Below are 14,261 nucleotides of genomic sequence, written 5' to 3'. Positions count from 1 at the left end.
AGCGGTATAAATCAATAACTAATTCACTGTTTGTCACAAAGACATTAAACTAGGTATGATGTATTATATAAATGTCTAGCATACTTTTACAACCTTTGTTTTGAGTAAGAATTTGGATGAGTATCACCAGTTATGTGTGCTTCTATCAGGGTTGTGGTCAAATGCATATCATTTAAAGTCAATTTAGCAATTGTACAAAAATCCAATTCAATTTGATAATGTTTCTCATTGCAAAAGCATGTAACAGAATTTGGGTATTCCAGAACTGTAATTTACATGTAAATTAACATAACACTGTTTTATATTTTTAATACTGCAGATAGAATGCTCTGTGGGCCAGAGATGGTACCAATCAGCTTGTCTGGGGATGACAAAGAAGGACTTGAACAAAGCCAAAATAGAAAATGATTGGAAGGGGCCTCTTTGCTGTTAAATAAGAGAGGTATAAAGAAATGACTGTTGTGCCTTTAAAATGTGGAACTGTTGCACTAAAAATGCAAACATTGATTTGGCATACACTTTAAGATTATAAACATGGTCTAACTTCATAGAACAAATTGCACTTCAAATGAACATTTATTTTGAAGTTATTGCAAATAAATGCATATTTTAACTTTTTTCTGTGACAATCACTCAGTTAGTTCTTGATTTCTTCATCTTTAAATGCAATATTTGAGATTTTATGCGTTTCTATCAAGTCAAAACTGGGATTTCTGCTCAATACAAAGGTTGCACAAGTCTTCTAGATATTTATAGAATAAATCATACATAGTTTGATGTTTCTGTCATAATCAGCGAAACCGTTTTGATTTATACAGCTTTAAACGGCATCTTATAGATGTTATTTATTTATATAAAATCAAAACTGGAATTTTTCCTAAAAAAAACGATTGTAAAAGTATGCTAGCCATTTATAGAATAAATCATATCTAGTTTGATGTTTCTGTGTCAAACAGTGAATTAGTTATTGATTTTACATTTTTAAATGGCTTTTCACGAATGTCTGATGAATGTCTGTTGAACGTCTGTTGAACGTCCGAATGTGTGAATATTAAACCAACTTTACCTTAGTGCATTAACAACCCTACTCCTCTCATAGGGTATCTCATTGAAATCAGCGGCTTATCACTGATCTTGTAAGTGATCGCTGTCCATAACAGTGGTGCTGAAACACCATACAGCTCAAAGTGCTGTTTGACATGTCACATGTTTATGTTTTAGTTTGAGTACTTGCGCGTGGTGATGTTGCGCGCATGGTGTCGCTGCTCTTCAGTGTTAGAAACAGGTACTTTGTTTAAATCCCTCCCTCTCTTTGTCGTGTTGGCACATTTAAAATCACATGAGTCTAGTGAAACGGGCACTGGCTTTCTGGAAGGGAGAATACCCGCCACATGAAAGGTTGCTTGGATATGTTTTGTGGATAACCTTGTCATCTTGATTTTTTTTCTGGATAAAGCGGGCTATAATGGTTCCAGAATAGCAGGACTTGTCAAAATGGTAGACGGACAGAGAAGAGCGGCGCCTCTCCGGGCGATGCTGTTGTTTGTATTTTCGTTGTGCTTTTGCCGTGGAGCTTATTGTCAAATACGCTATTCTATCGCGGAGGAGTCGAAAGAAGGTACTTATGTGGGAGACGTAGCAAAGGATTTGGGGTTCAGTGTGGATAAACTGACGGAACGAAGGTTTCGAATTGTATCGGGCTCTAAGGAAGGTTTTTTGCAGATAAACCAAGACAATGGAGTGTTGTATGTGGACAGAAACATTGACAGGGAGGAGCTGTGTGAGAAAAGCATTGTGTGTTTACTCAATCTAAAAACCATAGCAGAAAATCCAATGGAAATACATTATGTTGAGGTAGAAATTACAGACATAAATGATCATTCTCCTAATTTCCCAGAAAAGGTAAAGCTCTTGGAAATAGCAGAGAATCTTGTATCGCAGGGAACGCGCTTTCCTCTGGACGCTGCGCGTGACCCTGATGTTGGAGTGAATAGTCTCCGCAAGTACACTCTCAGTCCTAACGATCACTTCGACTTAGATGTTAAAACTCGTGGAGAGGATAAAATCCCTTTCTTGATTTTGAAAAAGCCGCTAGACCGAGAGCAGAAGCTTGAAATGATGTTAGTTTTGACTGCGTTTGATGGAGGTAAGCCAGTGAGATCTGGCACAGTTAATATTACAATAACTGTCATTGACGTCAATGACAATGCACCAGTCTTTGAACGACAGGTGTATACGGTAACTTTAGATGAAAATACTCCCTTAGGTACCTCTGTTTTGAGGCTGCACGCCACGGATCTAGATGATGGCGCAAACGGACAGGTTATATACACATTTGATAACAGTCTTAAAAACAAAGCGTTCGATTTATTCGAGATAGATGCGGTTACAGGGGAAATTACAATCAAGGGGTTAGTAGACTTTGAAGAGCAGAGCGTTTACGAAATTGACGTGCAGGCATCTGACAAGGGCCAAGTCACATTGACAGGTCACTGCAGTGTCGTTATCAACGTGAAAGATGTAAATGACAACGCACCTGAGATGGACGTTACGTCTCTGTCAGGTCAAGTCCCAGAGGACGCACGACCCGGTACAGCTGTAGCTCTAATCAGTGTGTCTGACATGGACTCTGGTGAAAACGGCTTGGTTATATGTACACTCTCGGACAACATCCCTTTCGAATTAAAACCGTCTTTTCAGAAAAATATGTATACTTTGATTACTAAAAGTGGATTGGACAGAGAGTCGGAGCCTATGTATACAGTGACTATAACTGCTACGGATAAAGGAGACCCATCATTGTCTTCCCACAAAGCTGTCACGGTCCAGATCTCAGACATCAACGACAACAGTCCGGTCTTTTCCCAGAGTCCATATACTTTCTATGTACCAGAAAACAATGCTCCAGGTGAGTCGTTGTTTTCATTGAGTACATCAGATAGAGATCAGGATGACAACGCTCGTGTGTCTTATCACATTTGGAAAGGCGATGGTGACACTCCTATTGTATCCTACCTAAATATTAATTCTGATGGTAACATTTACGCGCTAAAAAGCTTTGACTTTGAAGCTACCAAAACATTCAAATTCCAAGTTGTAGCTACAGACTCTGGAACTCCGTTACTAAGCAGCAACGTCACAGTGAACGTGTTCATTCTCGATCAGAACGACAACGCTCCAGTGATCTTGTATCCAGTCAGCGCTAACGGTTCTGCTGAAGGTGTGGAGGAGATTCCCCGCAATGTGAACGCAGGCCATTTGGTGACTAAAGTGAGAGCCTATGACGCTGATATAGGATATAACGGCTGGTTATTATTTTCACTGCAGGAAGTAACTGACCACAGTCTCTTTGCTTTGGACCGCTATACAGGACAGATAAGGACACTTCGGTCATTCACAGAGACAGACGAGGCTGATCATAAACTGGTCATACTTGTAAAAGACAATGGGAACGTTTCACTCTCAGCAACAGCTACTGTTATTATCAAGGTTGTGGAGCCCAAAGAGGCGTTTGCTGCTTCTGATGTTAAAAGTTCAGTAAAATACGAAGAGGAGAATAGCGTTACATTTTATTTGATCATTACTTTGGGGTCAGTTTCAACACTTTTTCTCATCAGTATCATCGTGTTGATTATAATGCAGTGCTCCAAAGCCACAGACTATTCCTCCAAGTATTTGCAAGATGTGAATAACGACGGTACATTGTGCCACAGCATCCAGTACAGATCCGGAGACAAACAGTATATGTTAGTTGGACCCAGAATGAGTATAGGTTCTACTATTGTCCCGGGCAGCAATGGAAATACTCTAGTGATACCCGAACACAGGAGGAGAGCTTCTGGAGAGGTAAGAAGTTAAATATTTTTCTAAATACTAACCGTTTGCATATATTTTGCTTGAGCTTGGAATCTTCCTATATAATAATTTTATAGTGTATACATGTGTCAGAAATGATGTTGTCTAGTAAAAGGGTTAGCCTATTGGATGAAACATGATCTCATAAAATCGCTAATCGAAGTAGCTTTCCAGCTCATTCTCAGCCACACGCTTGCAGTACTTGTCGCTGTCCGCGGCTGTGGTGCTGAACGGCTATTTATTACAATGCGCTGTTTGTCTGGTGAATGTTTGCCAACATGTGATTGTGGTGTACATGCACGTCAAGTAGCTATCCTCTTTATTCATACAAATATTTCTCAATCTTTATTTCTGTCTGGGTGGGACACTTGTTGAATACGTCAGTAAACGGTGTCCCTGGCTATGCATCATGGTACGCAGATCCCAGGTAATCGTATCCTTACTTTCTTAATCCACACAACTTCTTGAGTAAGATTTTCTGTTCAATATTTACTGTGACAAAATACTATTAATACATTTAAACTATAGTGTAATGTGAGGTATAATCACATGGTGTCAGTACACAACTAGAATACCGCTCCGGGTAGACATCCTCTCGTCACACTTTTGAGTCCGCCCCCTTGTTGGTTTCGTATCTTATTCAGTCGCTGGATGAACACAGTCATGAGCTTCGTGGGGAGAATAAGATTTCAATTATATATTCTGAAAACACTATTGGATAATGAGCTTTTGTCATGTTTGTTTATATAATGAATAGCCAATTGTCACCAGTGAAGGAATAGTGGAAGTGCTGTGGATTATTGTTATTTATCTTGAAAACATGGAACAAAGAGGATGCGGGGCATGCCTGGAGGGACGGCAATGGGTTGTGTTCATGGTTGCTTTGGTTCTCTTTTGGAGCGGGGCTTCAGCTCAGATAAGATACTCCATCTCTGAAGAGCTTAAGGAAGGAACTGTCGTAGGGGACATAGTTAAGGATTTGGGAATTGATCTGAGCGCCTTGAAAGATAGGGGATTTCGAATCGTGTCTGGCTCGACCGAGTCCCTTTTCCAGGTAAACCAGAATGACGGCATATTGTATGTGAACCGAAAAATAGACAGAGAGGAGGTGTGCGAACGCAGCAATGTGTGTTTAATCAATTTGAAAACCGTTCTAGAGAACCCGCTGGAGATTCATTATGTCGCGGTGGAGGTGTTAGATGTTAACGACCATTCTCCCAGCTTTCCAGAGAAAGAGAAACGGTTAGAGATGTCAGAATCTGCGTTGCAGGGGACGCGATTTCAGCTGCACGCTGCAGACGACCCAGACAGTGGCCAATATTCAGTTCAACAATATAAACTCAGTCAGAATGATCATTTCCGTTTGGAAGTTAAAGATAGAGGTGATGACCGCAAAACACCTATTTTGGTTTTACAAAAAACACTGGATAGGGAGGCTTTAAAAAGCCATAAGCTAATTCTCACAGCCCTTGACGGTGGGAAACCTCCTAGGTCTGGAGAAATTAGAATAACTGTAGACGTATCAGATGTTAACGATAACGCCCCAGTCTTTACAAAGGAGCTATACTCAGTATTGCTGAATGAAAACGCTCCTTTAGGCACCACCGTGATACAGGTTAATGCCACTGATTTGGACGAGGGTTCTAATGGTGAAGTGACCTATTATTTTGCCAATGACGTGCAAGGGAAGGTCCGGAAACGTTTCGATTTAGACCCGAAAACTGGTGAAATAATTGTAACAGGAGTTATAGATTATGAAGAAAATAAAATATATGAAATTGATATTCAGGCATCAGACAAGGGGACAGCTGCATTGACAACTGAAAAAAGTGTTATAATCAAAATAGTTGACGTTAATGACAATGCACCTGAGATAGAGGTGACATCATTTGCTAACGCAATCCCCGAGAATTCTAGACCCGGAACTACTGTAGCACTAATCAATGTTAATGACCTGGACTCTGGTCTCAATGGCAAAGTTCTGTCTTCTATAAGTGAGGGCGTCCCGTTCACTCTAACGCCGTCATTACAGGACAACATGTACTCTGTAGTCACCAAGTCACCACTAGATAGGGAGAAACAGTCTGAATATGATCTAACAATAGTAGCCAAAGACGCAGGGGAACCGTCCTTGTCATCTATAAAGACTATCCGCGTTGTTGTATCAGATGTGAATGATAACAGTCCAGAGTTTTCACTGAGTCCCTACACTTTCTATGTCACGGAGAATAACGACCCAGGAGGCTCAGTATTTTCAGTGACTGCCTCAGATCGTGACATAAATGAAAACGCTCTTATTTCATATCATATTATCAGAGACGGTGGCGAAATGAACAAATTGGTATCTTTTCTAAACATAAATCATGAAAATGGGAATATACTGGCGTTAAAAAGCTTTGACTTTGAAACTTTAAAAACATTTCAATTCCAAGTTGTAGCTACAGACTCTGGAACTCCGTCACAATGCAGCAACGTCACAGTCAACGTGTTCATTCTGGATCAGAACGACAACGCTCCAGTGATCTTGTATCCAGTCAGCGCTAACGGTTCTGCTGAAGGTGTGGAGGAGATTCCCCGCAATGTGAACGCAGGCCATTTGGTGACTAAAGTGAGAGCCTATGACGCTGATATAGGATATAACGGATGGTTATTATTTTCACTGCAGGAAGTTACTGACCACAGTCTTTTTGCTTTGGACCGCTATACGGGACAGATAAGGACACTTCGGTCATTCACAGAGACAGACGAGGCTGAGCATAAACTGGTCATACTGGTAAAAGACAACGGGAACGTTTCACTGTCAGCAACAGCTACTGTGATTATCAACGTTGTGGAGCCCAAAGAGGCGTTTGCAGCTTCTGATGTTAAAAGTTCAGTAAAATACGAAGAGGAGAACAGCGTTACATTTTATTTGACCATTACTTTGGGGTCAGTTTCAACACTTTTTCTCATCAGCATCATCGTGTTGATTGTAATGCAGTGCTCCAAACCCACAGACTATTCCTCCAAGTATTTACAAGATGTGAATAACGACGGGACACTGTGCCACAGCATTCAGTACAGATCCGGAGACAAACGGTACATGTTAGTTGGACCCAGAATGAGCATAGGTTCTACAATAGTCCCGGGCAGCAATGGGAATACTCTAGTGATACCCGAACACAGGAGGAGAGCTTCTGGAGAGGTAAGAAGTTAAATACGATTCTAAATATTAACCGTTTGATGGTGCTCTCCCTGAGCTTGGAAATTGTATATGTTATTATTTCATAGTGTATATATGTGTCAAATGACTCATTGTGGTCACTAAAGAGCCCATGGCTCTTATCGTAAGAGTACTAACCCCGGTGTGGCGGCTAAATTTCCAATATGGCCTTTACCGTTGCTGCCAATGATAATGTGTTCTCAGTCAACTTACCTGGTAAAATAAACATATATATATTTTTTTATGGCAACATGATATCACAGGAACACGTCATCCTGGAACGTTTTTTAATAAAAAGGTAAATGTTTTTCTCATTACGTTGCAGTCAATGTAAATAATGAGGTTCACAGGATTGATGTTTATCTCATTACATCTCAACTGCAAGATCATTGTGTACAATTGAGGTAAAAAAATGATTTTGGATCGATTGACTTGAAATTTCATATGTTGGGTCATGACAGTCCCCCGGTCACAAATATGTACAATTTGGGAAGATTAAACCCTTTTTAACCCTTCATAACCTTCACGCCGAATTAAGTCACTTTCTTATGTCTTATTGACATACTGTCAGAAGGTGAGTGTAGCTGGTGCATGAAGTCAGGCGCAGGAGAGCAAAATGAGTGAGCAATGTACTTTACTCAATAAAACAAAGGCACAAGGTAAACAAATACACTTGACCAATAACCAACGGTAAATATTACGCACGGGTGAACACAGCACCCATCGAAAAAACAGCCATCATGAACCGAACTGAACATAGAAATAATCAGGCACAACAAACATGGGGGAAACAGAGGGTTAAATACATGAACATGTAATTGGATAATGAAAACCAGGTGTGTAGAAAATGAAGACAAAAGCAATGGAAAAAGAAAGATGGTTCAACGATGGCTAGAAGACCGGTGACGTCGACCGCCGAACACCGCCCGAACAAGTAGAGGGACCGACCTCGGCGGAAGTCGTGACACATACGATTAAATTGGTTGAGGCTTATCTTTTCCCATTGACTGCTATGTGTTGACATAAACGTCAAGCCTGTGACACTCATCTTTTCCCATTGACTGCAATGTATTAGCATAAATGTCAACTGTGGCATCTTTTTCTATTGAATGTCAACTCTGTGAGACTCATCTTTTCCCATTGACTGCAATGAATTGAGAAACACATAAACCCTGGACACTCGTCTTTTCCAACTGACGGCAATATAAAGAGAAAAACATAAATCCTGGGACACTCATCTTTTCCAATTGACGGAAATGTACTCAGAAAAATGTCAACCTTGTGACACATCTTTTCCCATTGACTGCAATGTACTGAGACACTCATCTTTTCCTATTGACTGCAATGTACTGAGAAAAACATCAACCCTGGGACACTCATATTTTCCCATTGACTGCAATGTACTGAGAAAAACATCAACCCTGGGACACTCATATTTTCCCATTGACTGCAATGTACTGAGAAAAACATCAACCCTGGGACACTCATATTTTCCCATTGACTGCAATGTACTGAGAAAAACATAAACCCTGGGACATTCATCTTTTCCCATTGACTGCAATGTATTGAGAACAACTTCAGCTGCCCTGACAGTTGACCTTTTTGTAAAAACGTGCCAGGATGATGTTTTCAGGCTGATAGTGGCCTGCAAATGTTATGTTGTCGATTAAGAGGGTTGTCCTAGAGCCCTATATAGAGAGAGTTAGGCCAATACGATTGAACGTTCCGAGAGCGCCACTTTCTCCTCCATAGATGCGGTAAAGGAGTCTATGGAATGCAGACCTTTCCATTGACGAGATTGGCACACATTCAACAAATCTGATCTAACAAAGTAGATATTCCTCAAATCTATCATGATTGATGTGTTGTAACAGGCCCACAATGTGGTTACTTAAGTCTGATATGGATATATTTGGCTGTTTTCACTGCACAACATTTATAAGTTGTCCCTTTTCAGGTTTAGAAGAAGTGACTGCTAAATGCTAACTACTGTTTGTATAAGTTGGTGACCATGGCAATTCCCCAAACGTTTCCATTATAACAACACAGGACGAGACACAAATGCAGACGCAGGAGAAAGATGGTTAGAGTCTCTGATATTTATTAATAGACAAGGGGCCGGCAAGAGGCAGGTTGAGGACAGGCAGAAGTTTGTAAACTAGGTCAGAGTCAGATGGGTACAGGACGGCAGGCAAGCTCAAGGGCAGGGCAGGCAGAAAAGGTCGGAACCGGGAGGACAAGAAAACGGGGACTAGAAAAACAGGAGTACGGAAAAACATGCAGGTAGGCTTGACGAGGCAAGACCAACTGGCACCAGACAAACAGAAACCACTGGTATAAAAAGACAGACGATAATGGGAACAAATGGGAGACTCCTGGTGGGAGGTGGAGACAAGCACAAGACAGGTGAAACAGATCAGGGTGTGACATCCGTGGCAATTCCATTGTTTTGGTCGAGTTCAATTGACCTCTTTACAACATTGATTAACGTTGCTAAGTGATAATTGACACTTCCGCGCTGTGCTTTTTATTTCTGATAGTTTTCAAAACCTATGGAGATGTCTACTGAAAGCAGATACGCAATTTGTTGACACTATAACACAGTAAAAACTTGGATACACGTTATCCCAAATGCTAATTTTAAAAAAATCTGTTAAATTCGCTGCATTGTTTTGCATGTTTACAGCGGGTCATTGTTACATCACCAACATTTTAAGAATAAAGTTCTGTATGGGCGCTAATATGGAGGCCGTTCTAGCATATGTGGGAACTCCTTCAAGACTGTTTTAAAAGCATTCCAGGTGAAGCTGATTGAGAGAATGCCAAGAGTGTGCAAAGCTGTCATCAAGGCAGAGGGTGACTACTTTGAAGAATCTAAAATGTAAAATATATTTTGATTTGTTTAACACTTTTTTGGTTACTACATGATTCCATTTATGTTATTTAATAGTTTTGATGTCTTCACTATTGTTCTACAATGTAGAAAATAGTCTAAATAAATAAAAACCCTTGAATGAGTAGGTGTTTTGACCAGTAGTGTTTATGGTTGTGGGTTAGCATATTAGATGAAACATGATTTCACAACATCACTCATGAAAGTTGCTAGCCGGCTCATTTGCAGCAATAGCTTAACCCTCCTGTTGTGTTCGTTTCATGTTAATTAAGTCTGTGTACCCGGGCCAAAATGACCGCCCCATTATTGATGATTACAAATCCATAATAATACATATACTATTACCTAATGTTGTGTTCGATCTTTTTATCAATTTAAGTTCTTGTGAACATTACAAGGTTTCAACTTCTTTTTGCGATTTATGGCCTGTAGGCCTCTTTGACCTGAGTTCATACAACTCATTTTTTAGTAAAAAAAATAAAATAATGTATGGATTATTTTGACTATAACAAATACTCAGATGAAACATATTGTACTATTTATCACAGACTACTTCGTGTCAAAGTTTAACAAGGTCTCTCTCCTCCTCACCAGTGTCATGATCAAAGAGCCTCACATACAGTATATCATTTGGTCATTGTGCTGCCACAGAATCAACTGTGAAGAAGGCCTCAAAAAGCTTTATATACCAGAGCTGTTCTATATATTATAAGTTCTGTTCTATATATTAAAAGTTCTATATATTATTGAAACAATGTTGCGATTGTTTGTGAGAATGCCAACGGGTGTGGTTCCCGTGGGGGAAAGATTCTATTGGGGAAAGGTTCCCGTGGGGGTTGCCATGGAAGACAAGAAGGGGAGTGAGGTGTGTGTGTGTGTGTGTGTGTGTGTGTCTGCTCAAACACACATGCATGTGGGGGTCTGGGAGAGGAAGTGTGTCCATCTGATGAATGGGCATGTGCCTGAACTCAATTTTATACACTAATTGTAGTCTCACCCATTACATTCTAATGTAATTTTTCCCGGGAACACCACAGGTTTACAAAAGTTAAAGAAAACACCCAAAATGTTATAAAAATCATCCAAAATGTATTTTGTGTGTTCAGATGCCCTGTGTGGACAAAGTCATGGAACCTAATGACAATTCAGATGAAATGAATTACATTTTTCAGAGAGAGAACTTGTAAATCGGTACAAACCACTGGTCATAGTCCACTACAATAGTGCTGAAATGCTGTTGATTTCAACGCGATGTGTGTCTGGTGAAGGTCTGCAAAAAAGTGATGACATATACACCTACATGCATGTCAAGTAGATATGCTCTTCATTTCTATAAATATATCTCAATATTTACTTCAGTCGGGGTGGGACGCTTGTTACACACTCCAGTAAATGGTGTCCCAGGCTATGCATCATGGTTTGTCGACCTCTGCATTCCGACTTTCTTAATCCACACAACTTTTTCAGTAAGGTTTTATGCGATTTGTATTTTTACTATATACCATGAATAAGCTTGAACGAAAGTGCACTCTGAGATAGAATCGCATGGTGTCAGTACACAACTAGAATAACGCTCCGGGTAGACATACTTTTGAGGCCGCCCCCTTGTTCGTTTCGTATCTTATTCAGTCGCTGGATGAACACAGTCGTGAGCTTCGTAGGGAGAATAAGATTTCAATGATATATTCTGAAAACACTCTTGATAACGAGCTTTGGTCCTATCCGAATATAATGGATAGACAACTGTCACCATGAAGGAATAGTGGAAGTGCTGTGGATTATTGTTATTTATCTTGAAAACATGGAACAAAGAGGATGCGGGGCATGGCTGGAGGGACGGCAATGGGTTGTGTTCATGGTTGCTTTGGTTCTCTTTTGGAGCGGAGGTTCTGCACAGATAAGATACTCCATCTCTGAAGAGCTTAAGGAAGGAACTGTCGTTGGGAATATAGCTAAGGATTTGGGTATAGAGCTAAGCACATTGAAGGAAAGGGGATTTCGAATCGTATCTGGCTCGACTGATCCCCTTTTCCAGGTAAACCAGAATGATGGCATCTTGTATGTGAACCGAAAAATAGACAGAGAGGAGGTGTGCGAACGGAGCAGCGTGTGTTTAATCAACCTGAAAACCGTTCTAGAGAACCCGCTGGAGATCCATTATGTTGCTGTGGAGGTGTTAGATGTTAACGACCATTCTCCCATCTTTCCCGAGAAAGAGAAACGGTTAGATATTTCAGAATCTGCGGTACCTGGGGCTCGATTTCAGCTTAATGCTGCTCATGATCGAGATGGAGGCATTTATTCTATTCAGCAGTATAAACTCAGCCCCAATGATCATTTTCGTTTGGAAGTTAAAGATCGAGGTGAGGACCGCAAAACCCCTACTTTGATTTTACAGAAGGCGTTAGATAGAGAGGCCATACGGAGCCATAGATTATTGCTCACGGCTATTGATGGAGGTAAACCTCCTAGATCTGGAGACATGAGAATAACTGTAGATGTATTAGACGTAAACGATAACACCCCTGTCTTTACTAAGGAGGTATACTCTGTAACGCTGAATGAAAATGCCCCTTTAGACACAACAGTCATACAGATGAACGCGACTGATTTGGACGAAGGTTCAAATGGCGAAATAATGTATTCTTTCGCCAACGACGTGGGCGGTAGAGTACGGAAACGTTTTGATTTAGACTGCATTACCGGGGAAATAATTGTAAAGGGTGTTATTAATTTCGAGGAAAATAACAGCTTTGAGATTGATATTCAGGCATCAGACAAGGGGACAGCTCCTTTGACAACTGATAAAACTATTATTATCAATGTAATTGACGTTAATGACAATGCACCGGAGATTGAAGTGACATCTTTCTCTAACGCAATCCCCGAGGATTCCAAACCCGGAACTACTGTAGCACTGATCAGTGTTAATGATTTGGACTCTGGTCTCAATGGCAAAGTTCTTTGCTCGCTACTTGAAGATGTACCTTTCATACTAATTCCCTCTTTACAAGATAACATGTATTCTGTAGTCACCAAGTCACCACTAGATAGGGAGAAAGAGACTGAATATGATCTAACAATAGTAGCCAAAGACGCAGGGGAACCGTCCTTGTCATCTATAAAGACTATCAGCGTTGTTGTGTCAGATGTGAATGATAACAGTCCAGAGTTTTCACTGAGTCCCTATGCTTTCTATGTCACTGAGAATAACATCCCCGGCGCCTCAGTATTTTCCGTGAGTGCGTCAGATCCTGACATGAATGAAAACGCACTTGTTTCATATCATGTATTGAGAGATGGTGGCGAGGAAAACAAATGGGCGTCCTTTCTCAACATGAATTCGGAAAATGGGAACATTTTGGCGCTAAAAAGTTTTGACTTTGAAACTTTAAAAACATTCCATTTCCAAGTTGTAGCTACAGACTCTGGAACTCCGTTACTAAGCACCAACGTCACAGTGAACGTGTTCATTCTGGATCAGAACGACAACGCTCCAGTGATCTTGAATCCAGTCAGCGCTAACGGTTCTGCTGAAGGTGTGGAGGAGATTCCCCGCAATGTGAACGCAGGCCATTTGGTGACTAAAGTGAGAGCCTATGACGCTGATATAGGATATAACGGATGGTTATTATTTTCACTGCAGGAGGTTACTGACCACAGTCTCTTTGCTTTGGACCGCTATACGGGACAGATAAGGACACTTCGGTCATTCACAGAGACAGACGAGGCTGAGCATAAACTGGTCATACTGGTAAAAGACAATGGGAACGTTTCACTGTCAGCAACAGCTACTGTGATTATCAAGGTTGTGGAGCCCAAAGAGGCGTTTGCAGCTTCTGATGTGAAAAGTTCAGTAAAAGACGATGAGGAGAACAGCGTTACATTTTATTTGATCATTACTTTGGGGTCAGTTTCAACGCTTTTTCTCATCAGCATCATCGTGTTGATTGTAATGCAGTGCTCCAAACCCACAGACTATTCCTCCAAGTATTTACAAGATACGAATAACGACGGTACACTGTGCCACAGCATCCAGTACAGATCCGGAGACAATCGGTACATGCTAGTTGGACCCAGAATGAGTATAGGTTCTACAATAGTCCCGGGCAGCATTGGGAATACTCTAGTGCTACCTGAACACAGGAGAAGAGCTTCTGGAGAGGTAAGAAGTTGAAAACTAACATTTCATTCTTAATTCTCCTCTACCCAGTGTTGACAATTCACGTGGTCTTGTGCTGATAGTGTACAGTATGTGTTACAGAGTTAAGCTCACTCCACAGCTAGCTTGAAATGTTCCTTACAGAGCCA

The 14,261-nt window shown here is 40.8% G+C and overlaps 3 protein-coding genes across 5 annotated transcripts in view; all 3 read left to right on the top strand.

Moving 5' to 3' along the window:
- Positions 1-14,261, top strand: part of LOC110488691 (protocadherin alpha-C2) — a 211,968-nt gene that overhangs the window by 32,260 nt on the left and 165,447 nt on the right. Inside the window, exon 1 of one of the 3 annotated variants that reach the window (XM_036942810.2) lies at positions 11,568-14,115. The exons of the other annotated variants lie outside the window; for them this stretch is intronic. Within the exon in view, the coding sequence (XP_036798705.2) occupies positions 11,752-14,115 (2,364 nt within the window). The 5' untranslated portion in view covers positions 11,568-11,751. Of the gene's footprint in view, positions 1-11,567; positions 14,116-14,261 lie in introns of those variants that run through there. 3 annotated transcript variants of the gene reach the window in all.
- Positions 1,354-3,936, top strand: LOC149978277 (protocadherin alpha-4-like). Its single transcript, XM_090198278.1, has one exon. It carries the CDS (start codon positions 1,495-1,497, stop codon positions 3,856-3,858), a length of 2,364 nt encoding a protein of 787 aa, XP_090054404.1. The 5' UTR covers positions 1,354-1,494; the 3' UTR covers positions 3,859-3,936.
- On the top strand, positions 4,493-7,051 carry LOC149978276 (protocadherin alpha-3-like). The gene has a single exon (XM_090198020.1). The coding sequence runs from the start codon at positions 4,676-4,678 to the stop codon at positions 7,049-7,051; it is 2,376 nt and encodes a 791-aa protein (XP_090054146.1). The 5' UTR covers positions 4,493-4,675.

This window comes from Oncorhynchus mykiss, chromosome 14 (assembly GCF_057628025.1).
Source record: "Oncorhynchus mykiss isolate SJ-2025 chromosome 14, ASM5762802v1, whole genome shotgun sequence".
Taxonomy (NCBI): domain Eukaryota; kingdom Metazoa; phylum Chordata; class Actinopteri; order Salmoniformes; family Salmonidae; genus Oncorhynchus; species Oncorhynchus mykiss.
Note: the sequence above shows the minus strand (reverse complement) of the source record. Positions and strands in the feature narration are given on the sequence as shown.

What these genes read in the sequence shown, in the direction of transcription:
- LOC149978277 (XM_090198278.1), top strand. Translation starts at nt 1,495, where the DNA reads ATGGTAGACGGACAGAGAAGAGCGGCGCCTCTCCGGGCGATGCTGTTG.
- LOC149978276 (XM_090198020.1), top strand. Translation starts at nt 4,676, where the DNA reads ATGGAACAAAGAGGATGCGGGGCATGCCTGGAGGGACGGCAATGGGTT.